Source organism: Pteronotus mesoamericanus, unplaced genomic scaffold (genome assembly GCF_021234165.1).
Source record: "Pteronotus mesoamericanus isolate MK-2021 breed Mesoamerican mustached bat unplaced genomic scaffold, CSHL_Meso_final contig_182, whole genome shotgun sequence".
Classification (NCBI taxonomy): domain Eukaryota; kingdom Metazoa; phylum Chordata; class Mammalia; order Chiroptera; family Mormoopidae; genus Pteronotus; species Pteronotus mesoamericanus.
In genome coordinates this window covers 27458991-27484552 of record NW_026555078.1, presented here as the reverse complement: position 1 = coordinate 27484552, position 25562 = coordinate 27458991, and the positions used below count along the sequence as shown (strand labels likewise).

Sequence of the window (25562 nt, the reverse complement as noted above, 5' to 3'; positions counted from 1 at the left end):
CTTTCCTTATATGTTGGTATTCAAAGTATTCTTTCTTAATATGACCATCATGACATTTTCTGTATCAAATTTCTTTTGTTCAGTTGTTAACTGATCTAACTCTGCCAGAGCCTTATCTGCCATTGGCTTTGGGTGTGAAGCTTCAAATATCACTTTCCCTGGACTGCATGAAAATTCTTTAACTGTTGCAAGATTTTTCATTTCACTTTGCAGTTAGTTTATATTGCATATTAAGACATTCATTGCATACATTATCACATCCAATAAACTGAGAAGCCAATGTGATGGCCAGGAAAAGATGCTATTATTAAGTGGAAAGGAGTATTTGTATTGGAGACTAACTGTAAAAGAATCGGAAAACAAAGACCCCATAACATGAAAACAGTCACTAATATTTTCTTATATTGCTTTCCTGTTCACTTCGTAATTACAAAGACTTCAATAATGAAGACCCCTGCATCAATATTTATGAGTGAACTTGATATAAAAGCAGAAAGGGGTACTTTTCCTGGGGTCCATAATTGGAATTTAGATAGGCCAGAAATAATAGGAAAAAATTTATTTCACCATTATTTTCATTAACCTATAATTTTTATTAACCTATAATGTAAATGTAGCATTTTCCTCCATTTATAAACAAACCATAGTGGTATTAGCAGTACTTCTGTTGTAACAATAAAAATCACAAATTATTTTCATGTCATGTTACACTTTTCACAGATATTATGAAATGCAACTCACCCACATCATTACTTCAAAATTATTATAATGACTAGGTCCACCACTAAGTACTTAATTAACTTATAGAAGGAGCATATATATTATTCTATGTCACTTAAAATACACTTTGACCCTTGATTTTCTTTGCAATTTTATGTATCTTATTTTCTTAGATTATAAAGCTTTTTTCTGCTAAGGAATCCAAAGGCTTCACTAGACTCTCTAAGGGGGGTTGTGACATAAAAATGATTATTAACCCTGATTTGATTTGATCTGTTATATCTTAGAATATATCCGTTATATCTTTTATTCCTACTTAGCATTGTCTCCCAGTTTCCTTTAAAATAGGGCTCTTTCTTCCTCTTCCTGAAATAGGTTTAAAACACTGACGTTACCTTGTCGTTGAAGCCTTAAAACAGTTCATGCATGAGACCGTCTGGGCCTGGATGGTTTTTGACATGCAGTGCTTAGAAAACGTTCTCAGTTTCTTCCAAAAAAATTAGTCTATTTGGTTTATTGAGCTCTTCTTCAATTAATTTTCATCATTTGTATTTTCATGAAAACCTATTTCTTCCAGGTTTTAAAATTTACTAGCAAATTATTCTTACACAATTCCTTAAATTTCCTTTGTACCAGTGATTAATTTCAAAGCAGTACTGAAGACATCATTTTTAAAAAATTAATCACGAGTCTGCATGTTTGGGAAAAGTTCTAGTATAGTTATGTAGAAGACATTTACTGCCTTTAGATGGTGCGTTGTTTGCAGAGTCTTTAGATTAGGAGCCACTCTGTAAAAAAACGTGATGTTAGGAAGGGGATAATGGGAGAAAGAAGGGGAAGGCGCAAGTCAAGGAACGTGGGTAGAGGACTCGAGGACAGGGACAGTGGGGTGGGGGTTGACTGTGTGGGTGCGGGGACAGGGCAGAGGAGAGCTACAGGAAACTGGCAGGGCAACAATAAAAAAAGAAAGAAAGAAAAGGAACTTCTCCTCTATTCCAGGTTAATTTCTACCTATTCTCAGTTAGCAGAGATGGCGCCGGAACTGATGCTTTTGGGCTGCTCTCCTGCTGTGCTGTGCTATGAGCAATTCCCTCATTCAATTTGTGAAGCTGCCAGAATGAGAGCAGAGTAATGAGAGACTCTGTTTCAATAAACACGAGACAGAGACAGAGACAGAGACAGAGACAGAGAGACTGACTCTGTTTCACCAGCTAGTAGTTGCTGACAGTCAAGGGACCTGAATCCCACCAGCTGGACAGGGGCTAGGAGACCTTTCTGCTGACATATGCGAGTATGGGAACCTTGGGAAACCCCTGGTCAGTGGACAGTCCTGGGGAGACGGACCCCAGAAAGCCTGTTGTAACCAGCCAGCAGGAATCTCAGGGGTCACATAGATCTAACCTTAAAAATTAAGAGTCTTAAGGTCACTAGAAAAGCAGGGTGATTTTCTGGGGCATTTTGCATCTTGAAGAATGAAAAAATAATTTAGGGAGTATTTTGAACTATCAAACTTTCTAAAAAATTGGGTGCAGATAGATACATTACACATTTTTCCCCTTTTCTTTTAATATGCAGCTACTCTCCAGAGAGACCGAATCTTCAAACATTTTACCAGGAAGCGCCAAAGGGCTATGAGAAGGCGAGTCCACCAGATCAATGGACACAAGTTTATGGCCACTTACCTGAGGCAGCCCACCTACTGCTCACACTGCAGGGAGTTCATCTGGTAAGCGGTTCCCTGACTTCTTTACTCTTGAGTGTTCTCATCTCAGAAGGAGAACGCAGTTTAATATCTGCTTCATGAATAGAGATCTGCATTTCTCTGCAAATTTTTGTCATTTTGTTTAAGGCCGAGGTAGTGGTTTAGAGCAATTTCTGAATATTGATCAAATACTTTGTATTTTGTTTTTTGCGAAGACTTTGGATTTTATACCTTTTAACAGTCAGAATCCAGGGTTAGCGTTTATCATTTTTAACCAAGAATATCTTGGTTATTATCTAAATTAAAGGCCCTAAACTGGATGTTGATAGGAAACCTACCAATGTGCTATCGTAACTATATATATTGTCGTTAGGAAAAAGTTCCTACTGCATTTTCTATTGAAAAACTCAGAAGCTGTCATGCATCTTTGAGCCCTTTCCCGTCTTCGCGGCCGTCTGTGCCGTCTAGTTAGCTGGAGCCCCCCTCGCCCTGTGGTTTGCCTGGCCTAAAGGGTGGCTGTTCGCTGCTCTTTATTTCATGTCACACTGTTCCGCTCCCCTCCTTCATGTGACCTGCCTACCCTGTGGGCGTTTGTGGTGACAACCTATGATCTCAGCTAAGGTTCTAAATGGAGAGTTATCTCTTAATTTCACTACATTTTTTCCACCAAGGAAACATTAAGTCCCACCCAACCAGCCTTGCTCGCCCTTGCCTCTCTGTCTCTCCCTCTCTCTCTGTCTCCCTCTCTCTCTGTTACACGCACACATGCACACACACACACACACACGTTCACACACATACAGTATTGGTATATGTGCTACATATACACAGTTAAAAGTCTGGACTCTGAAATTCAGTCTCATCACCAACTAGATGTGTGAACATAGACAAATTATATAACCCATTAATGTCTCCTCATTTGTAAAATAGAGTAAATAATTTTATTTTGTTTATATAATAAACTTTTATATAGCACTTGAAGTGCCAGGCCCTATTCTCAGTATTTTACATTATCAACTCTTTTTCTTTTCATGATAACTCTGTAAAGTAGGCACTGTGATCATGATCCCTTTTTATAGAGGAAATTATGGCTCAAAGAAGCTAACAACCTCCCTTTAAATCACATCCAGGCCATCTGGGTTCAGGGGCTGTGCCCTTAGCCAGCATATCCTATGGGCTTAGTAAATGTGGTCTTTGTTAATGACGATAAGAATTCTATCACCCAGAGCCTCTACAGGGGAGAAACATCAATGAGCACTGTGGGCATGATGGGCGCACCGTGGCCGTACTTCTGCTCTTCAGTGGACTCTGGGGGATGTGGGCTCAGGGAGGAAGGAAGGTGCCTGGGGTCAGGCGGCTGCGCTGGATTCCCCTGTTTGTGTCCGTGTGTGTACCTGCATCTGTAAGGTGGTGGAGTGATGCTTTACCTGGAGCTCAGACACACATAGAGATGAGGGTTGATTTGCAGTGAGGATCTGAGGGATTACCACAGAGGCGGGTGGAGCGAGAACTGCCAATACCCCACCCATTTGTTTATATCAGCGTGGAACCTTCTAATCCGTCAGATGGTTTCCTCTGTGTCTTGTGGTAACAAACAAGGGCTCAAAAAGCACATCATCCCTGCTTCTTCTCTGAAAGTGTGTTTCTTATAAAAGACCAGGTGATAGAATTTGTTTTCCTTAAATACTGCAATTATAGGAGCATTGTTGCTGAAATAATTCATCTGATGGTAATTTTTGTCTCTGTTGTCTTGAACAGGGGAGTATTTGGGAAACAGGGTTATCAGTGCCAAGGTAAGAAAACATTTTGAAAACTGTGTTTAATCTTGTTCCCATGTTAAAAAGTGATTATACCAAGAGGAAACAGGATGCATTCCATTAATATTGTGATAACTCTTTGTAGGCCACATGAGACCCCAATAGAATTACTACGCTCTAGTTTTATTTACATTTTGGCTATGTGTTTTAGACAATGTAGAGGGGATGGTTTTATTCCTAAAGTCAGGATACCTAATTAAGTTTAGTTGCTAAAAGTTTTGTCTCTGCAATAACATGAAAGCACTAAAAGCTAATGCCATTTTATGAGCAGTACCTTTGAATCTTGAAGATAACTAAAAAAAAAAAAAAAAATCCCATTGCCAACAGGGTGAGAAGCAGCACAGTGCTGTTTTCTCTTTTCCTGATTAAAAATAGAGGCTAGTATCCAGGTTGCTTTTTTGACTTAAAAAAATATGAGAAGTGTCTGAAGTTAAGCTATTAATGATCTTTCCTGTATGTTATTATGCATTCAATTTATTTTGATTTTCACAGTTCTAAGATCAATCTAATTTACTGGTATTTAGGCAGAATTACAGTGAAATAAAAGGAGGGAATGAAAGAAGACTCCTTCCTCAAGAGAGTTAGCTGTCTGGCTTGCGTTTGTCTTATTTGGGCCTCCCTTGTTGTTGGCTTGTCCATCGTCACATGGCTTACCTGTATGGTGCCTCTTGATCTATACTCTACAGATGACTGGTAAAATAGCACTACATATGCTAGACTGGTATCCTACATGTAAATAAAGAAATCTTACCTTTTCTTGTGAAGGTAACATAAAACATTATTTCCCTTGAAATGAAACAGGACATACTCTTGGATCTAACTTTGACTTTGATATGTATGAACAATTCTGTTGAGTTCTGAAATTTAGAAAAAGTGAATATGATAATAATACAACAACAATAATTGACCTTCTGTGATTAATCCCAGCCCCAAATAAGTACATAGGTCACAGGTCAGAATCGATGCCACTTTTTGACGTAGACCTCTCCAGCACAGGGCTATGCCCTACAGTTCACTCTGGTCCATCTTATGTGTAATGCTAGGATATTTGATGGGCTGATTTTCAGTGGGCCACCTGCTCTTAAAAGACCAGGAAAGAACATTGGTCAAGAGACATAAAGACTCCAATTTGTTCATATCTTGCTAATGGATATAAAACAAAACAGCTGATTGGAGAAAGGTATATACCTTGCTACACTAATTAAAAGCAAATAGTCAAAGCAAACTTAAGAACAAGGAAAATGATAAGGGATAAGGAGAAAGATTATGTAACAACAAACAGGTCAATTCTTTAAGACATAATTTTTAATGTGTATGCACCTAACAGACATCAAAATATGTGAATCAAAAATTGGTAAAACTGCAAGGATCTGTAGACAAGTCCACAGTTGTGGCTGGAGATTTCTGTAACTCCAGCAGAAGGTCAGTGAGGATATCACAACTTGATCAAACTGACAGGTGTAGGACACTCTCACAACTGCAGAATACACATTCTTCTCAAACTCACAAGGGATGTTTATCAACATAGACCACATTCTGGACTATAAAACAAACCTTCACCAATTTAAAAGAATAGAAATCATAGAAAAGTATCTTTTTAAACAATAATGGAATTAAACTACAAATGAAGAAAAGAAAGGTAACTGGAAAGCCCCCACATATTTGGAGACTAAACACATTCTAAAGAACACATGGGTAGAAGAAGGCTCAAGAGAAAATAAAAAATATTTTGAACCAAATGAAAATGGAAGTACAGTTGACCCTTGAACAACAAGCTTTTAAAACCACTGGATCCACTTATATATGGGTCTCCTTATACATGAGTTGTTTTCAATAAATACCTGTACTATTTCTATCCATGGCTGGTGTACACAGATGCGGCAGGCCGAATGAATGCACTGCTTTACGCCCCTGTATATAGGGGGCTGCGCATTCATGGATTCTGGTGTTGGCCAGCGGAGAGGAGGTTGGTCCTGGAACTAACCACAGATACTGAGGAACAAGTTAAGTTTGGGGGGACTTAAAAGCTGTACATGGATTTTCAGCTGCCCCTGACTCCCACATTGTTCAAGGATCAACTATACATTTTATCAAAATAAGTGTGGTTCAATGAAAGCATTGCTTAGAGGAAAATTTATAGTAATAATTGTGCATATTAGAAAAGAAGAAAAAGCTAAAAATAATGTAAGTTTCATCATGGGAAATGAGAAAAAGGTGAGAAACTTGTTTAAAGTGAGCAGGAAAAAAGAAAGAATAAAATGAGAACAGAAATCAGTAAATTTGAAATTAGTAAAACAGAGAAAAGTCTATAAATCAAAAGCTGGTTCATTGAAAAGATCAATAAAATTGATAAACCTCTAGCCAAGCTAACTGAAAAAAAAGCTCAGATGCCTCAGAATATAAGGATTTCCTATGTGGATGATGATTCTGAGGTCCCTTCATGTAAAAAAAAAATAAATAAATAATCACTCCTCTGGGAACTTTCAATCTGGTTCTTCTGAGAATTCAATCTGATGAAAGCTATGTCTTAAAGTATAGTGCTATTTGCTGACATGTCATCTATCTTTATGTATTTAAACCTAAAAACTTCCACATGTCTTGAAAGATCTTAAAAATGATGTGTATTTTCATACTGCTTCATTGCACATGTTCATCCTGGAATGGCAAGCTGGATTTTGTCTGCACTATTTCAGTGGTCTAGATGAAAATGAAAAAGTTATTCAGAGTTATAGATATTCAAACAATTGATTGAGTCATTGTGCAAATATTTAATGAATACGTACTCTGTTCAAGGCATCATGCTGGCTGGGAATTCTGAGGGCATTAGAAGCTGTGTGTGGAAAATTAAGGGTAGGAGATCAGAGGAGGGAAAGGTGGTTTCAGCCTAGAAGGGTAGCCAGGGGCAGTACTTCCATGGAAGAGACATTTTTTAAACTTGTGTCGTCTTATAAACTTAAGATTTAGTTAGACAATAAGATGGGGAAGGACATAGAGTGTGTGGGGGAGGGTGAAGCCTCGCCCCTGAAAGAGCAACAGGTCTAGTTTTATTGGAACAAAGAACTCGCATAGAAGAAAGGAGACAGGTGAGCTTGGGGTAGGCTCTGCAGGGCCTGAGGCCTGGCTGGGAGCTTTGAAATCTGTTGATTGACAGATGCCATCGAAGGTGCTCATGGATGAAGTGACCAAAACCATACTGTCAGGAGATCCCTCTGGAGAGGGGTGCTGGAAGGCTTAAGGCTGGGAAGCATGACGCTAGCTCAGGGCTTGGATAAGAGCAGTTTAAGCGTGAGGAAAGACCTGAGCTAGGGTGATGGTGGCGGAAATCGGGCAGGAGCCCCGGCTGCTATCATGCGTCACGGAGGCCCGACAACTCAGTCAAACACCTTGGCTTGGGACAGCCCTGGTTGACTCTAGTGTAACTGTCTAGACCGTGAGCCTTCAATAAATATGAAACTGTGGATTTAATTTCCTAGTGTGCACCTGTGTCGTCCATAAGCGCTGCCATCATCTAATTGTTACAGCCTGCACTTGCCAAAACAACATTAACAAAGCGGATTCAAAGGTAAGAGGATAGCAGTTTGCTAATTAGATGCCTGCGTGATATCTCTGTCTCTCTCCTCTTTCTTCTTCTCCCTCTCATTCTCCCTCTTTCTTTTTCTCTTTTTCTCTCTCACCTTTCCACACTCCTTGAAACCAATGATGGGATCAGAGTTGGAATGCCTCTCCTTCTTATATTATGGCATTTGTATTTCTGTACTTGGTGTAGCTTGGCCCATTCTTGAGATGATCCCATTAGTGATCGGCTGAGTATAAGCTATAGGGATTCCGTTCTTCCAATTTGGAGAGGGCTTTGAAGGAGTGAAAAGTTCCCCGCGTTTGGCATCAGATGACCAGGATCTGAACACAGAGTCATCTCCTACTAGCTAGCTTCTCTCTCAGCCTCATTCTTAAAATGGGATCAGTGCTTCCCTCATGAAATTGTTACAATGGTTAAACAAGATAGAAATGACATGATGCTCATGCTGTTAACTGTAAATTGCGCTTCCTAACTAAGGTGACTGTTGGCTTCCTCCAGCCTCTCAAGACATTTCGGGGAGGATATATACCTGTACAGTAAGTGCTGGGCCTTCACTCTGGCCACTTGCACGGCATTGAGCAGGGGTAGGCATTATTCTAAGTTCTGGAGGTAGAAAGCAGAAGGATTATTGCTGACCATTAGCTGTGGATTTAGAGAAGAATTGAAATGTCTGACTCTGGAACTCATTACTGTCCACAGGATTGCTAAAGAGCACACATAGAGGTGTGCGTGCTTTCTTTTATGAAAAAGAGGTCAGAAAATTTGCAAGAGGAGTAATAGTTGCCTTATTCTTTCATGTGTGTGAATGTATTATTGTTGCTTCAAATTGTGATGTAGACTTTAGAGCATGTGCCTAGTCTAAATATTTGCTGGAAACAGTGAGATTACACTTGATCTTAGCCAAAGGCCAAGAAGTGCTTGTATGTGAGATTAAACCTTTGCACTCAGGTGTCAGAATACAAAGGCCAGATAAAGGCTGGAAGGGCTGATAGCCACTTGAGTGTCACTTTGGCATGAATTCCTCCTGTGATCCCATGCCCTCTGTGTTCCACGTTCTCCCTGCCCTTCCCCCCCCCCCCCATTTATACCTTGTGACACAATTTCTGGAAGACCTTATGATAGCAGGTATATATAGTCTATAAAAGACCTATTTAACCCTGAAGTAAAAAAGGTTCTAGGAAATAGATATGGGTTTGAGGGCATTGGTAGGGAGAGACATACAGCCCAAATATAAAAGTTGAAATAAAATTTTCATTTCTATTTATCTCCCCAAATGGTCAACAGTCTAATCTATGCCACCCTTTTCTGTCCAGTCTTGCCCATTAGAAAGTGTGCTTATTCTGTAAGAAGCTTAAATAGTAGGTACAAAATAGACAGGGGGAGGTTAAAAATAGTAGAGGAAATGGAAAAGCCAAAGAGCTTCTATGTACAACCCATGGATGTGAACTAAGGAGGGGAGGGGATGTTGGGGGGTGGTGTGGGGTAAGGTGGAGGGAAATAAAGGGGAGAAAAAATGGGACAACTGCAATAGCATAATCAATAAAATATATATTTAAAAATATATGTGTATATAAAATATATATATATTTTAGAAAGTGTGCCTATTCTGCTTAGTAAGGCCCACATAATTAAATGGGTCTGAGCAGCACAATAATATACCCAGCTTCGGTGTCATAGTTACACTCTGCGTTTGGTGGGCTCCTGTTACAGTTTTTACAAACGATGTTGATGTGGAACTTCAGCTCTTGTCCCCCTGTTTCTTTTTCATAGCTTGCTGAACAGAGGTTCGGGATCAATATCCCACACAAGTTCAGCATCCACAACTACAAAGTGCCAACATTCTGTGATCACTGTGGCTCCCTGCTGTGGGGGATAATGCGACAAGGACTTCAGTGTAAAAGTGAGTTACTGGGGTGCCAGATGCCCACGTTTTCATGAGTCCACCAGGATGCTAGCTTTTGGAATTCTATAGGTTCAGAACCTGACCTAGGACAATGGTGTTAGATACTTTGTAAATTAACATCTTAGTAGTTCTCTATTTATGTGCCCTTTGTCAGGCATGGAAAGAGAGCTACATTGAATTCATAGTTTCCCTAACCATAGAATATTAAATCAGTTGTTAAACTCAATGTTCTAGCTAGCTGGCTACCATGCATTTAGTGCTAAGTATAGACTCGTCCTAGTGTGTTTTAATAGGTATTTGAAAGAGGAAAAAAATGGAATCTTGGTCAGAAATGGAAGAGGGTGGGAAGTGAGATGGTCAAAAGAGACGCTTGGGTGTTGAGTAAGAACCGGCCTGAGAGGAGGTCTGATGACCTCACCAGAGATAAGCAGGAGCTGGGTTGTGGAAGCGTAACTGGTCGAGCTGCCCTGGTCTGCTCAAGGAATGTGTCCCGGGCTAGAGACAGAGGGTGGGTGGAAGGAAGGACACCGAAGCTTCACTCACTGTGCCTGAACCCATGTTTGAAGCCTCAGCGGAGGGTCTGCCCTGTTAGGAGGCGGGGAGCGCTTGGCCTCCCCTCCCCTCCTGTTGAGTGCTGCTGTAACGGCTGGCTGTCATGGGGTGCACTGGGGAAACACATGTGCATTTCATCCAGAAGGCCTCGTCACCGGGGAGGCAGGATTGGCGTCTGGACAACTTCCATTGACTGCCTGGACTTACCAAGCCTGCTTCTGTCAACAAAAAAGGACCAGTCACTTGTTTTAAAGAGGGCAAATTTTTTTCTCTCTCCAGAACACCACCTAGTTCTTTTTTCATATAATCAAAATGATCAGTTTATGGATAGCTCTGGTTTCGGCACTGCCTGAATGTGAGCTAGGCAGGCTTACCTGGGTGCGGGTCTCCAACATCAAAGTCACTGTCGGCTCTTGTATAGTTGTTGCTGACGCCCAGAGCCCTACGTGGGGCTCACCTGCACTGTCCTTGTCCCTGGTGGCCCTGTGGGTAGCATACCTACAGTGGTCCAGTTTTTCTAAGTTTTGCTTTTATTGTCACATGCTTCTTTAGAAATGCCACAGCAGGCGTGTGTGTCTCCATACCAGCTTTCCCGAAAGAAAGGTGGTATTTCCTATAAGTTAATGACACTTTGGCCTCAGGGCCCCTCCTTTGCCAGGGCACCTTCCAGGGCATTCTGCTTGACTGGAGATCTTTTGTCTTAAAGAGGGCACCCGAAATTATATAAACTCAGGTCCCACCAACCCCGAGTGTGTGCCTGCTTCTGAAGAAGTGGCGACCCTCCCAGATGGGAGTGGGCCCCTGCCGCTTCAGTCCTTCCTCCCCGTGGCAGGCTCTGTGAAGGCATTGCATCAGAACTTTCTGCTGATTAAACTTTGGGTCCTTCATCTTCCCAAGTCAGTTTCCTGTGCATGGGAGTTCAGCTTGCTTCTCTCCTCTTCCAACCGCCATTTACCGTGACCTTTAGAAACCTCGCTCCCCACCTCCTGTGAAGAAGTCAGAACCACAGGCAGCAAGTGCTGAGAACCACAGCCCCACAGGATGCTGTGCTCTGGGCTGTGCAGGTTCTGACCACAACAATACTCAGAAAGAAAGCTTCACTTGGAGGTTTTTCTCTCAGAAACACCATTGCCATCCTGTTTGAACAGCGATCTGCATGAGGTCTATAGGCTGCTACTTTTGAGTGAGAGAAGGAAAAGCAAAAGTCAGTTGGCTTGATTCCTTACTATTCGATTGACTGAACCTTTGCTCTGATGAACGTTTTCGTCTCTCTGTTGAATCATGCCTTTAGATCGGCAGTAACTGTTACACATGATTTATTTAGATGAATGTCTTTCAAGTCATGGTGGGGGAAAAGCATATTTGAAATTCATTATTCTTCAGTATGCCAGGCTTTCTGCTTCTGCACAAAACAGAAATAGATAAAAATGTCAGGGACTGTTCTGAGTATAAGATTAATTTGATGAGAAGGTGGCACTGTTCAGCCTGTCCAGTCCCCCTGTCACTGTCTTGCTGGTTATTAGAGTTCTCTTTTGCTGTGCACGTCGACTGGGCCCCCTTAATGTGGATCCTCTTCTCTTCCCTGCAGTGTGTAAAATGAACGTGCACATTCGGTGTCAGGCGAACGTGGCCCCTAACTGTGGGGTGAATGCAGTGGAGCTGGCCAAGACTCTGGCTGGGATGGGCCTCCAACCTGGAAATATTTCTCCCACCTCGGTGAGCCTCAGCTTCCCCCCCCCCCCCCTACATGCTGTAATTTTGAAGTTGTTCAGATGTGGTAAGCCCAAATGAGAACACATGGCATAATCAAAGTTCCTAATCTCAGCAAACACAATAAACAGGTTTATTGCATTTTTAAAGAGCATTTGGTTCCTTGAATCAGAGTCTACATACAATTATGTGACAAAAAATAATGATCATGCAGATACATCAAGAAGCAGAGGAAGGATTGTTTTTAGATCAGCTTCCTGTCAGCGTGGTCTGGTAAAAAGCTTGGAATTCAGGGGCCTGGGCTATGCCCTTGGCTGGGCCCCACAGGGCAGTTGACCCGTAACAATGGGCCTCAGCTTCCTCCTCTCAAGGGGTTGAACTTAAAGCCGTCTGAGGTTCTCTACAGCCCTGGGATCCAGCAGTTCTCCAGTTTAGGATTATGGGCTACAAATTTATCTCTCTAGTTCAGTGACAGACAGGAGTTCCTTCCTCTCAGCTCCCGGGAGTGGGCGGCGTTGTGTCAGTTGCCCTGGACATGCTTTGTCTTGCCACCGCCCTGAGAGACCTCCACCTGCTGTTGTCCATTTGAGCCTTGGCCACTTTCCAGGCCCATGGCCTATTGCTGCTTCCTGGCCAGGGTCTGCAGAGACCTGGGGAGGAGCCATGGCTACAGCTGTGATTTCTGCAAGGTGGAGGATGAGAGCCAGTTCAGGAAAATTCTAGACTTATCTGTTACATGTGTCTGGGTACTTAGGAAAGGAAGCCCAGTCACTATCAGGTTCTTGGTTTTCCAGAACACGTCAGCTAACCACCCCATTTCCTTTTTACTGAAGGATACTTGGTGAACATTCTATTTCTTGATATTTCAGAGAGGCATGGGCAAAGTCCATCAAAATCTGCCTGTCTTGTGGATAGACAGGCAGGATGCGAATACATGAGAGGGGTTTCTAATGGACAGGACAACTATTCCTGGATTTCAGCTCAAATCAGGGCTTCTCAAATAACGGGCATAAGATAGACCTTGTGGCACAGCCTCTAGGAATAGGCAATGCCGCGTTGTCATATGTCACCAAGTATCTTTCCTATTATATTTAATAATGGGGAAATCAGAGTTACCTGTTGCTTGACAGTGCATCATTAAAAAGAGAGAACCTTAAGTCTATCAAAGGAGAAGAATGGGTTAAAAAAAAAAAAAGATTGAGAAACACTGGCTTAGAGCTTTCTGCTACCCCAGCCACGGGAAGTATTAAAGTGGAGGAAGTAAAATTCAAGCTGGCAAAATTTTTCAGTCTTTGAAAAATTTGTGATCAGAGATCAGAAAGAGAAGCGATTAAAACAATTGGATTTTTTAGATGATTGATTTTATATCTTGCTACCATTGTTTTATGGGTTGAGTAGTTAAAATCTTTGTGGTTTTGGCCTTTGGCGCAGTTGTTGATTGCAAGCATTGTTTAGAAGGTGCCCCAGATTAGCTTTCTAAAAAATCTAAATGGGTCAGAAAGTCCAGGATGTCAGACTCCTCATCTGTTGTCTAGTGGTAGCTTGCATTATACATGTCCCTAGGTGGGTGGCTACAAATCTCCGGGCCTTTGGGGGTGCCCTCACCGAGCTGGGCCTGTGCCACTGGGCTGGGGCAGGGGAGCCTACTGCGGAGCCCATAGCTCTGCTTCGGTGTGGTGAGACTGGAACACTCGCTGTGTAGGGGGTCAGCCTTTCTAGAGGGCAAGTTGACTGTGTATCAAAAGTCTTCCGAATTAATGCTTCGGCTTAAAGAATTCCATTTCCAGAAAAGTACCTTAAGAGAACATATTTTGATGATGACGATGATGATGATGACAACCACCATACTTACATTTATTGAATGTGCCAGACATCAATCTAAGTACTTTATATGCATTTATACATATAAATGCATAAGTAGGTGCTATAACATCCCCTTTGTTAGAAGAGAAAACTGAGGCACAGAGAGGATGGGTAGGTCACCGGGTTAGGTTGCAGAGCTCTGATCTGATCCCAGGGAGGCCGTACCTGCTCCTAATCACCTGTTTCGGAAGATTCAAATGCAAGTATGTTCACTGTGGTGTTATTTATACTAGTGAAAAATGGGAGATAACCAATATTTATGATAACAGGGGAATTAGTGAGGAAATTGTGATATATCCACAAAATGGAATATTGGACAGCCTTTAAAACTCATGTTCTTGGAGGGTATTTAAAGATAAAATGTTACATGTTGAATAAGAATGTATTATAAAATTATCTTATTATGTTTTAAATAAATCAAGAGTGAAGATGTGTGTATGTATGTGTAATTGTTTTTATATTTTTGTTTTTGAGAGGGCTGGCGAGATTATAGGTATTTTAAATTTTATCCTTGATACTTCTGTTCATTGTCCAAGGTTTTAAATTGACTTTTATTTTTCTTATATAATTAAAAATATTGTATAAATAATGTTGCTTCATTCATTCAAGTTCTAGTATGGAGTCCATCATTGAACCTGGGCAGTTGTTAAAAACCTCTCTTTGTAGGAAGTGGACACCAGGTGGCGCTCTTGGACCCTGGCCACCCTGTAGAAAATCTACTGCAAGAAACCAGAGGGACCAGACTAAGGCATTTGTGTTTCTATACATGCCCACTCGAGCATAAACTGAAACTCTGTGGCTTAGGCATATTTTTAAATAATTCTTTCCCAAATACAGTAAGCACAGATCAGGAGCTCATGTTGAGGTAGTTTTGAGTAGCAGAACCTGATCACGTGTCAAGCTGAATTGATCTCACCTAATATGCTGTGTTGAGTGTGGAGGCTGCAAGTAAGGTCTTCTCCACCTGTAAATGCTTCATGCCCACATGGTGAGTTCTGACTCGATGCATTCCTTCTCTTCTTCACAGAAGCTCGTTTCCAGATCGACCTTAAGACGACAGGGAAAGGACAGCACCAAAGAAGGAAATGGGGTCGGGGTTAATTCTTCCAACCGACTTGGTATCGACAACTTCGAGTTCATCCGAGTGTTGGGGAAGGGGAGCTTTGGGAAGGTGAGTCTTGGCTTTCACTATCTGGGTTAAAGTAAGCATGTTACGTGTATGTTGTTTGGGGGGGGGAGGTGTATGTGTACACACTCCCATTTGCCACATGTATTTCCCTTTCTGCCCTGTGTGTGCCCACACCCTAAGAACTGCAAGAGTTTTCACACGCATGCTCCGTCCTACCTCTTTGCCATAGGTGATGCTTGCAAGAACAAAAGAAACAGGAGACCTCTATGCTGTAAAGGTGCTGAAGAAGGATGTGATCCTGCAGGACGATGATGTCGAGTGCACCATGACAGAGAAGAGGATCCTGTCCTTGGCCCGCAACCACCCCTTCCTCACTCAGTTGTTCTGCTGCTTTCAGACTCCTGTAAGTATGAGTCGCATTTACTGCCTCCATGGCCTCCTTTCTTAGAGTTGAGGCAATAAGATGTCAAAGATTTCATCAAGTAGAATATCAGAAACTTCTGAGGGACGAGCTCCCATGGTAGGGCCATATGAAGGTGCTCATTGACTTCTGATGACCTGTGGGAGAAGGTGGAAACCAGTGAACGAACCACTCTCCATTACAGTGTCCTGAAGAAGGATCACCTTGAGGGTTGTGTGTCCTAAGATTGTAAAGGTCTTTACAGGTAAGTCTTCTCTAGCAGGTTACGTAAGTCTAAGAGTAGAGTAAATGTCACGGGCTGCTTATCTCGGTGAGTTGGACCTTGGCTCCGCTCCTCAAATGCTTAACAAGAGTTCAGACCAGGGTAGTCCCATAGAGGGCACCTTGATCTGTCATGTCCCAAGGTATTGCTCTTGATCTTAATTAGGGACCCTCGCCTTTATTCTGTGGACTGATCCTGGGATTCACATCTGTCTACCTCTGAAGGTGTGCAGTTAGGAATGCTTTTGGCTGCAGTGAACAGAATACCTGACCAATAGTGGTTTTACAATAAATGGAAAGGATGAGTTTAGTTCTTTAATACAAACTTTTTCAAACTTTAGTACGGGGTGAGGAGTCTGGTTTCCCCAGGGTTCTAATTTGCATTTCTCTGACTGTGCGTGAGGCAAAGCATTAGCAGATGTTTAAGGCTCACCTGTGTTCAAACCCTTGTTGTAAGGGACACATGTGCGCAGCCTGGAGCATGGGTAGGGCAGGGAAGCCTGGAAGCTGGGAGCTGGGAGCTGGGAGGATATGTTAAGGAGGGTATGCGGTGTGCACTCCCACGCTGTCCGAGCATAATGGAAGGAGCTGGGGTGTCAGCTAATAGCTTCTTAGGCCACGTTCCCCCTGCACTCCTTCCTTCCTCCTCATGGCCCAGGCTCCTTGAAACCATACCCTCCTCACCTCATGGTCTGTGGCTCCTCCAGATGCCCTGGACCGCATGCTGCCCCTGTCGCCTTACCCCTGGTTCTCTGTTCTCACGTCTGGGGTCCATGTTCCCGTGGAATTCCAGTTCTGCCGTCCTCCACCGCCACCCAGAATGTCCCCAAAAACTATTTCCTGTGCTCTGCACTTTGCCTGCAGAAAGCTCTTTCCCATCCTCACCCCCTCAGCCAGTTGATTTCTCCGAGACAAGTGGGTGGCAGCTCAGGCGTGAAGCACCCTTGGGGAGAAGGGTGGTACCGTTGGGTGGGTGATACTGGTCGCCTGCCTGCATTTCAGACTCAAGCCTTCTGCAAGTACCACGAATCTGCAAATGACAGGGCAGCTATGACTCAGGTCACCTTTCCACGGCCTGAGCCAAAGAGCAGTGGTTGCCTATGACATTAGATTAGATGATCTTAATCAGCTGATAACCTTTGAGTCAGACAGTGGACAGGCATTTAGTGAACCTCGTCTAGTCATGCAGTGGCTGTTCTTTCAAGCCACTTGAGTGAATAATTAAAGAAGTGTCTCATACCCAACTCCAGGGAGTCCCCATGATTCTATAGGAGCAGTCAGAGGTGTCACCAACCATTGGCTTTTGTTATGGTAAAGTAGAAAAAGAAATCGACTTGGAACAGAGTAGGAGCCCCATGGAAGTGATGTATGCAATGCAGAATTTTCTAGGAAAGTATAAATTATACAACATACCAAAATATTAGTGGCCACATGGGATTTCCAGTGTTCATCAGGTTAAGCCTTCATTAGCATTGGGGATCTTTTTCCTAGTGGCAATATCATGTGTGACCACAAGGTGGCAGTCGTTACTGCAAGGTGATTTTTATTTCTCCAGGGGTGGAAACTAACATTAGGTTTTAGAATTTGTGTTTTGTACTAGATGTCTCCCAGGCAAAGGATAAAGGGAATTTTCCACTGCCCTAAGACCAGGTGATGAACTGGCGGGAACCAACTTAAAAGAATCAAGTGAGTCTTTGTCATGCTGAGACAGAGACAGACAATTTTCATTTTGCTATAGTTTCCAGCTTCTCAGGTTTGCAAGGTATCAGACTCCATAATACACGTGGCATTTGCTTGCTGTGTGACTGTCCATCTGTCGGAAATCCTCAGTGACTATCCCCATTTGCTGTGGAAAAACTGACTATAAAGAACAGAATGTGTTCGTTACTGTGAGAAATCACAGCAGGTAGATTATGACTTTTCAGCTGCCCAGTGTGGCAGGCCCGGCCTCTGAAGTGAGATGGTAACCAGTGTGTGCAATGCTGAGCTGTCACAGTCCCCGCTGGAAGGATGTAGAAGTGAGGTGTTGGAGTCACTCCCCAGCGGCCCGCCAAGTCTTGTTTCATTGTGAAGACCCTGTAGACACAGCTCTCGTCTCCTGTCTGGCCCTGTGGAATGAGTGCCTCTGAGGCCCAGAAAGGGGAAAACTAACTTGCTGAGGTTCCCTTAGGCTGCATGTGGTGGAGACACGGTTCGCTCCGGGTCAGGCTGACTCGGGAGCCCAGGCTGCATGCTCGGACCGGCCCCAGCGATCCCGTGTCCTCCTGCACCACATTTAGGTCATTCATTCAACGCCTGCTTAAGCTCCTTGGGTCTGCCCTGGCCGCCCTCCAGCCTGCCGCACTGCTGTTGGAAATGGAAGACCTGAGGTCTTCCAACTTTGTTTTCCTCTGTCCAAATGGCTTGACCCACCTTAAGATTCCTTTGAACCTTACAGTTAACCTCATGGTTAATTAAAACGAAAGCAGGGTTGCGGTGAGGGCTGCAGGAGAGGATAGGGAAGTGCTGTGTGCACGGGCCACACTCTTCAAAAGGAGTGGGCTCCTCGTGGCAGCGGCCCTCCTCCTTCCCAAACTGAAGAAAAATGTCCTGGGGTTTCCCCAGCGGCCAGCACAGACCCCGCACTGGAGGGTATAGCAAACACCCCCAAAAGTAGGAATTTTGTTCTTGGGGAAAAAACAATAAATAAGCCAATTTTGTCTATTATTTATTCGGTTTGCTACATAGGATGGTGAGCCCATAAGTTATTGCCCCTGATTTTTGCTTAATAGTCCCTGTTACTTGCAAGTATATCATTAATTGGCATCCTGATAGCATTGTAAATCCTAATGGTTTGTGAGTAACTTGATAATCTGAATCAGGACTCATCAAAATGTTTACACTTCTGGATCTGTTGATTTTATTTTTAATAATCTAGCCTAAGAAAACAGCATAAGGAATATAAAATTAGCGTTACGCATGAGGAGGTTTAATTTTCAGTGTATTGTTTATAATGGGAAAATACTGGAAACAACTTCAGCATTTAGCAATAGAAGTTTACTTAAATAATGTAGTATTGGATGAAGACTTTTCAGCCAGGAAAGAGATCATCGAATGTTAAGCAGTTAGAAGATGACGTGTCAGACACTGCTGTAAACACCTAACATGCCTTATTTATAGCATGCAGTTCTTACAACAGCCCTAAAAGACAGGTACAGTTGTCACCTTCACTTTGCTGAGTGATAAAGCGAAGCACCGAGCTGATGAGTCTCTTGCCCAAAATTCAATGTAGTAAATGGTAGAATGAGGAGGTTAGAGCCCAGGAAGTAACACGGAGTTAGTGATGATTACGGGTCTGTACCGGCATCTGTGAACTGGTGACATCTCCAAAAAAAGACCGAAAGGAAATTATGCGATTAAACTACCAGGGACTGTATGGAGGTAGTGAAATTATGGGTGATGTCTTTTGTCTTTTTCCATTTACCGATTTTGGTAATGTGGTTACATTTCTTTCGCAATGGGTTTGAGAGGAGGGGGGTGTTATGAAGCCACGGAGGGCTAGCCAGGGGCGCAGGCCTCGTGAACGCCAGCCTTCCCCACTCTTTCAGGTTGCGTTCCCTTCACACTCCTTTCATCTTAATCAGGGACCGCTGCGCCAGCGGCTGGGCCCCCTGGCGTTGAAGGCCTGGAGTCTGGGTCCTCCCACCCCCGCCCCCAGGGGCTTCCATTCTGGCTCTCCTGCCGCCCTCTGCCCGCCCTCTGCCCGGTGCCCAGAGGGAAGAACAAAGGCTCCGGCAGCAGCAGGAAGGGGAGTGGCAGAGTAAATATTGGTCAGATGCTTCAGTCTTTGTTCAGAGACCCAGTTTATTGAAGCAAAGGTTTCCATTTAGAAAATATGCCACATGCTGTGCCCGCCCGAGCACTGCCTCTCCTGCGCGGGGCTGCCTTGGTGAGCTGCAGTGGAGCCTTGTTGTTCTGGGAATGCTCAGGTTCAAGCTTACGACTTCCTGCCCGCCCGCCCGCAGTGGGGGGGTCGGGGCCGGCGGGCCGGCACAAATTCCCCGACCCTCCCTGTCCAGGGAGGGAAGCCCAGTGTTCTCACCGGCCCCCTGGTCCTCTACCTGTTCATTCTTTCCTCAGGACACCTGGGCTACTGACTGACAGGTGTCGTGGGGTGTCAGCCTGCAAGAGTTGTCCACAAAGTGAGGTGCCCAGAGTTCCCGGCAGGGGCATTGTTTTCCCTAAGAAGCCCCTCCTCAAGAGTCACTCAACAAAGCAGAAATGCTACCCCTGGAGGTCAGGGCATCCAGAAATCCCGTGAATTAGATGCTGTCCATTTACAGTGCTTGTGCAAAACGACCTCAGTCTACTGAAATCATACTTAGAATATGTTATGAAAACATTCTTTTCTCTGTATTATTTTCTCGGTTATTGTTATATTACATCATAGCAAAGGTGTGTATGTGTGTATAGAAGACAGACAAACAAAATAGATGCAAAATAGTCCTGTGGCCCTGGCGTGGATCTTCCAGAATTTTATCCGACAGGTGGCCACACTGCGACCTTTGGTACGAGAGCTCTGGGTTCCTACTCCCGTTTGTCTTTAGGAAGGCTACCTGCCTTTGATTTGTTTCCAGGTAAGTGCCTCCTCTTCAATCCGATGTTCTTCCATCAGGGACCTTTTGGCAGAAAGACCTCCAGAACGTGACCCTCGGCCTGGCTGCATGCCCCGCAGCCCTGCAGGCCCTGTGTGGCCCTGAGCATTCCAGCCCCTCCAGCTCCTTTTCTTCCCTGAGTGTTCAGTAAGCATGTGGCAGCGGCAGCCAGACAGACCCATTTGTCTGCTGAGCTGCTGCCAGCGGCTGGCCTGGGGGGGACGAGACGGCGTGCCCTGCTCCCGGAGCAGCATGACCCCTTGTGCTCGGAGTCACAAGGACATCGCTGATAAGGGGAAGAGGCCCTGCCGCATGGGTTAGGTGAGGAGAAGCCGAATGCAGCTGAAAAAGCTGGAAGACTTTTCCTTCCACGGGGCAGGGGGTTCTGAAGAGGCCTTGGTCAAGGCCGTAGGAGAGTCGGTCGATACATAGAGCCTCCCTGGCCTGGGCTTGGCAGAACCTCTGGGTGACGAATGAGATCACAGCAGCTGCTCTTCTTTGAGACCCTAGTGTATGTTTTAGATGCTTATATTCATTACCAATGTCTATAAAAGGGCACATTTTGGGATTTCATAATTTATTTCATATCTGTCGAATGAAATATTTAACTTAATACCCAAAACAATCCAGGGAGGTATAGATACTATTATTCTCATTTTAAAGATCTGGAAACTAAGGCCTAGAGGAGTGAAATAACTCGCCCCAGGTCGCACAGCAAGCAAGAATCAGACCGTGGGCCCAAACCAGGACGTCCAGCTCAATAATCTATGCCGTGCCCATTACACCACAAATAGAAATGTGCTCTGTATGGCATGTGTGCACCTAAGAATAGGCAATAGTCACATTAGGCAGGAATCAAGGTAGTTTTCACTAGATATATATATAGTTTTTGTGGCCTTTAATGAAATACCTAAGGATATTTTCTCTTATGTGTTGGGAACTAGGTGTCCTCTTTTCCCTGAGCAATGACTGCCACAGACACGATTTGGTCCACTTACGGGTCATCTGTTGTAGTTTGCCTTTGGCTCAGATGGAAATAGAAAATGAGCCAGAACATGGTGTTTCCCAGTTGGGCATGTTCCCAACTATTAATAGTGTTCCATCTGGGGATGAAATGCACACAGGCCAACTCCCTGGGTTTCTAGGGGGTTATTTGGGACCTCTGCCTTGTCCTCTTGGGCTCCCAGGCTTTACAACATTCTGTGGGTAAACAGGGCCTGAAAATGAGTCAGGAGTAAGAGAAGCTGAGGTGCGTGCTGTTCTTTGGCCCTCTGTTCAGCTAGGGCTGCCAGGATACTCAGTGTGACAAAAAGGTTTGAAAAGGTTGGCATGGTTGCTTCAGTCTGAGGTTATTCTGTTGTAACTGGCCTTGCTGTCACTCACCACAGTCATTACTGATGACCTAGGAATTGCATAGACCCGCCACCCCGTTTGGTGAGATGGTTCATGGGCTGTGTGTAATCTCTGCTGACATGTCCTGGACTTGCCAGGGTCAGACCTGGCCCGTGATTCCCATGACTGATGAAGCTCCATGCGGGGGAGTCTTGGCCATGGTTTGCTGTGACCATAACAGGGGACTGCCAAACCATAGGGATTCTGGCCTCCATGGGGCCCTGTATTGAAGCACTGGGCTTGAAGTGCCAGGGTGAGCTCCTGGAATAAAAATGCAATGGGCTTGCTGCCAAATAGTTGAGTGAGAGTCCATCATTCCAGCATCACACTGACTGAGTGCTAGTGAAAGAAACAGTTCTCCTAATCCTCAGTCTAGATGCGAAGGGAAGCCACTCCACGTGGAGCAGCAGGGGACAGTAGAAAGCATGGAGCAAAGGCAGTCATCGTATAGAAGTGGAAATGTTGATATGAACATGGGGCTCTGGGGGACAGCCTTCCCCGTGTGCCAGTCTTTCATCAGAGGGGCTGTGAGACTAACAAACCAACGAGCATCTGAGCTTTAAGCACCATTGTGGGGTGGCCTGAAGTGTGTCACTAGGATGTTGGGTTGATCCCTGCCTTAACTGACTGGGACCTTTGGGCAAGGGCCTGTAGCCACACCTATAAGCGGCTGCGGTGGGCACCCCCCAACCCAGAAAGCAGAATCGTGCAGCGTCAAAAAGCTGGCTGTTCTGGTGGAAACCACAGACCATAGTATATTCTAGTTTGGAAATACTTGCGTTTTCCGTAATTACTTCATTTCTAGTAGAAGCCCCGCTGCGCCCGTCTCTTCTGGGCCCCAGTACTTCTCAGGGCCTCTCGTGACAGAATCAGCCATCCCAGGCAGCATAAACTTAGCCCACTTGGAAGAACAGAGAATCACCCACAGATATGAGGACCCAAGGTGTCCTTAGTGTCAACAAATGTGCTCTGAGTGCCTTCAAGGCACGGGGCTCCGTCCAAGCCCTGAGGATGCAGCAGTGAATAGGACACAGTGCAGGCCCTGCCCCGATGGCACCAGTGTTCTGGGCACTCATGGGCCTGAACAGGCTGTTCGTCATGTAGCTGGTCGCCATAGCAGTCCAGGGATTGCTATTTAGGGCAGGCTCAGAGCAGCCATCTGCTTAGAAGGGGCTTGTCTTAAAGATGTATTTGCATATCAAGCACACTCTTTTCCAGGGGGCGCAGGGAATTTGGAACCTGATGGAGATTATTGGGAGGACGCCCAAGCTGTCAGCACTGCCTCTGCTTGGGGATGAGTTCCCTGGCACTGTTGGGCTTGGCAAGCCCAAAGCAGAAGTCACGGGAAAGGGCAGCAGCCCAGCCTGCTTCCCTGGCCCACTGGTGCTGTCTGTCCAGTGTTCTTGTCCTGCTGGGTTGACTGGCCTCTGCACTGACCGCCCCTGGACGAGGCTGCACACAACCCCCCCCCCCCCCCCACTTCCCGCCCCCCCCCCCCCCACACACACATTAACCCTTGTGCAGTCAAAGCTGACTCTGTTCTTCCTGCTTCTGTTGTCAGCTAATACCTTGCAGACAGACCCTCCCCACTCTGCTAGAGGGCTTTGGTCTGCCCTGTCTTCCCTTCAGGACCACCCAGGGAGTTCCTGTTTCCTTTCTGTGGGAGTTGTCCAACTTTTAGTGTATTTGTGAGCAAAAGAGCACACTGTATTGATTGCTCACTCCTACCCACTTCTTTAGGACAGCCTGTAATGATTTATTGCTCAGGTGTTATGAAGGGAGTCTTGGGACTCTTCCCAGAGTCTCGTAATTCCATTCTTATGCTGTGTGGTCTATGATATTTTCAACATTAAAATGATGTCACATACAATTCCCAACCAAAACAAAAGGAAGTTGTTCTAGCAAAACTCCTCCCCCCGGCCCCCTGCCCCCCACCCCAGAATCTGGTTTTCTCTTTCTGGGCTCTGGACCACATCTGGTCCAGGTTTTCCTTCCGTATCCTCACCCCTCGCTCCTAGGGAGCTCTGAGCCACCGTCTCCTCATGGTATGGGAATGAGCCCAGACCTTCAAAGCTGGTGGTGAAAGGCGGTTCATTTGAATTAGACACAATCAACAAAGTAAGGAAGCAATAAACGGGGACTGGCCCAGAGACTGGTTAAGGTTCTCTTCTGAAGCCTGTAGAATTGAGGCCTGTTCCTTAGCTTGACCTGTCCCCCCTTACTCGGGCTTCAGGACAGATGTGAAGGAGGAAGTTCCCTTCTGCCTGGCTCAGAGCTCTATTCCCACCACTGTGATCTTCATCAACGGCCTACAAATGGCTAGTGAATTTTCAGTCTTTCCAGCCAAAAACCCCCCACAAAACCCCACAAAATAATCATCATAAAAATCACTCATTTGTGTAATGTGATATCATTTGCTCACTAGTAACATTTGGGGTGGGATAATCCTTTGTTACGGGGCGGGGGCGGGGGGGGGGGGTTGTCCTGTGCACGGTAGGATTAGAAGCATCTCTGGGCAGAAGAATCTACCCAGTTGAAAATCACTGCCTTCCATGAATGTCAGGTGGTCTGTTCTATGAGAAATCAACTGGGCTAGAAGATCACTTTACTTTTTAGAAGCCAAAGCAAAGCGTGTCAAATCTTCCTTATAAAATATAAGCATTGTCTGTTTGTTTCCTGAGTTCGTAGACAGCTACGGTCCTATCTGGGGGCCCCTGCCAGCTACGGGTGGCTGCAGCACTGTGGCAGTTGCAGGGACTGGGGCCCTGGGCCGGGAGGAGACCGCAGAAGTGCTCAGGTCCCATGTCCTGCGAGCGGGGTCAGCAGGGGGCCAGGAGTTCTGGAGGGGAAGCCTGCTGTGATAAGGCAGAATTAGCAGCGCCTGGGGGCATGTAGAGAGCAAAGATGAGCTCAGGGAGCATATATTTAAAATCGGGTATGTTTAAAAGAAAGCGACTGAAATACTGCAGCTGGTCTGGTTTTGGCATTTAATATTGACACTGCTGCTTCACCGGTAAGGCACTGAATTAGTGGTATTTTATGAAAATCGTCGTCTTCACCCTGAATTTGCAGGGGTGCCTGTTCGTGATAATCAAAACTTGAAAAAACATTTTTCAACCAGTGTAAAAATGTGTTGGTAGCAATGCATTCGAACTATAAACAGAATTACTTTTATAAACAGAGAAATACCAAAGCTTCATAAACAAGGGGAACTGAAGTGGCATCAAGCAGATGCACCTCTCTTCTTGAACTTTTCCACAATCTCTTTTAACTACAGGCATGGTACTTCACTTATTTGTACTTTAGTTACATACAGGATATGGATGAAACTAATCTTGGCAGTTTGTTCCAGCTTCCTGAACATACTGGTTTAAATTGGATCAGGAAACAAAAAATCGCAACCTGCCATGTTAGTATCCAAAGGGTTTATTAGCCTTCACCAGGGTCTGGGCACCGTGCTGGGTGGCCTCTGGGCTCTGCCATCAAAGTTTTCAGGTCTTTCCCAAAAAAACAAGAGCAAGCGCACAAAGCTGGTGTGGCTTAGCACAATGATACTGGGGAAGGAGCGTGTGGACAAGGGACATCAAAGGGGCTCTGCTGGGAAGGGAGGACCCCTGATCATATGCTAACTGCTTATTTATGCATTAAGAACATCCTGCCCCAGATGCTTCACAGTGTATTGAACTGCAAGTTAGATTGCCTTACTGTTTCCCTTGTCTGGCATATACACCACTTTGTCTAGTTTCATTAAAAGAGATGGCCATGGTGCATCTAGTTTACAAGGAAAACACTTGGTCTTTGAAAAGAGAGCTGTGTGTTCCTTCAGGTTTGAAATGCAAGTACCTAAGGGCTTATTATATTGGAGACATATTTCTCCTTCC

At 44.6% G+C, this 25562-nt stretch overlaps 1 protein-coding gene across 1 annotated transcript in view; it reads left to right on the top strand.

Moving 5' to 3' along the window:
• PRKCH (protein kinase C eta) overlaps positions 1-25562 on the top strand; it is a 201494-nt gene that overhangs the window by 107877 nt on the left and 68055 nt on the right. Inside the window, exons 3-9 of the mRNA XM_054567464.1 lie at positions 2296-2446; positions 4181-4215; positions 7713-7801; positions 9587-9716; positions 11860-11987; positions 14872-15015; positions 15203-15376. Coding sequence (XP_054423439.1) covers positions 2296-2446; positions 4181-4215; positions 7713-7801; positions 9587-9716; positions 11860-11987; positions 14872-15015; positions 15203-15376 — 851 coding nt within the window. The remainder of the gene's footprint in view (positions 1-2295; positions 2447-4180; positions 4216-7712; positions 7802-9586; positions 9717-11859; positions 11988-14871; positions 15016-15202; positions 15377-25562) is intronic.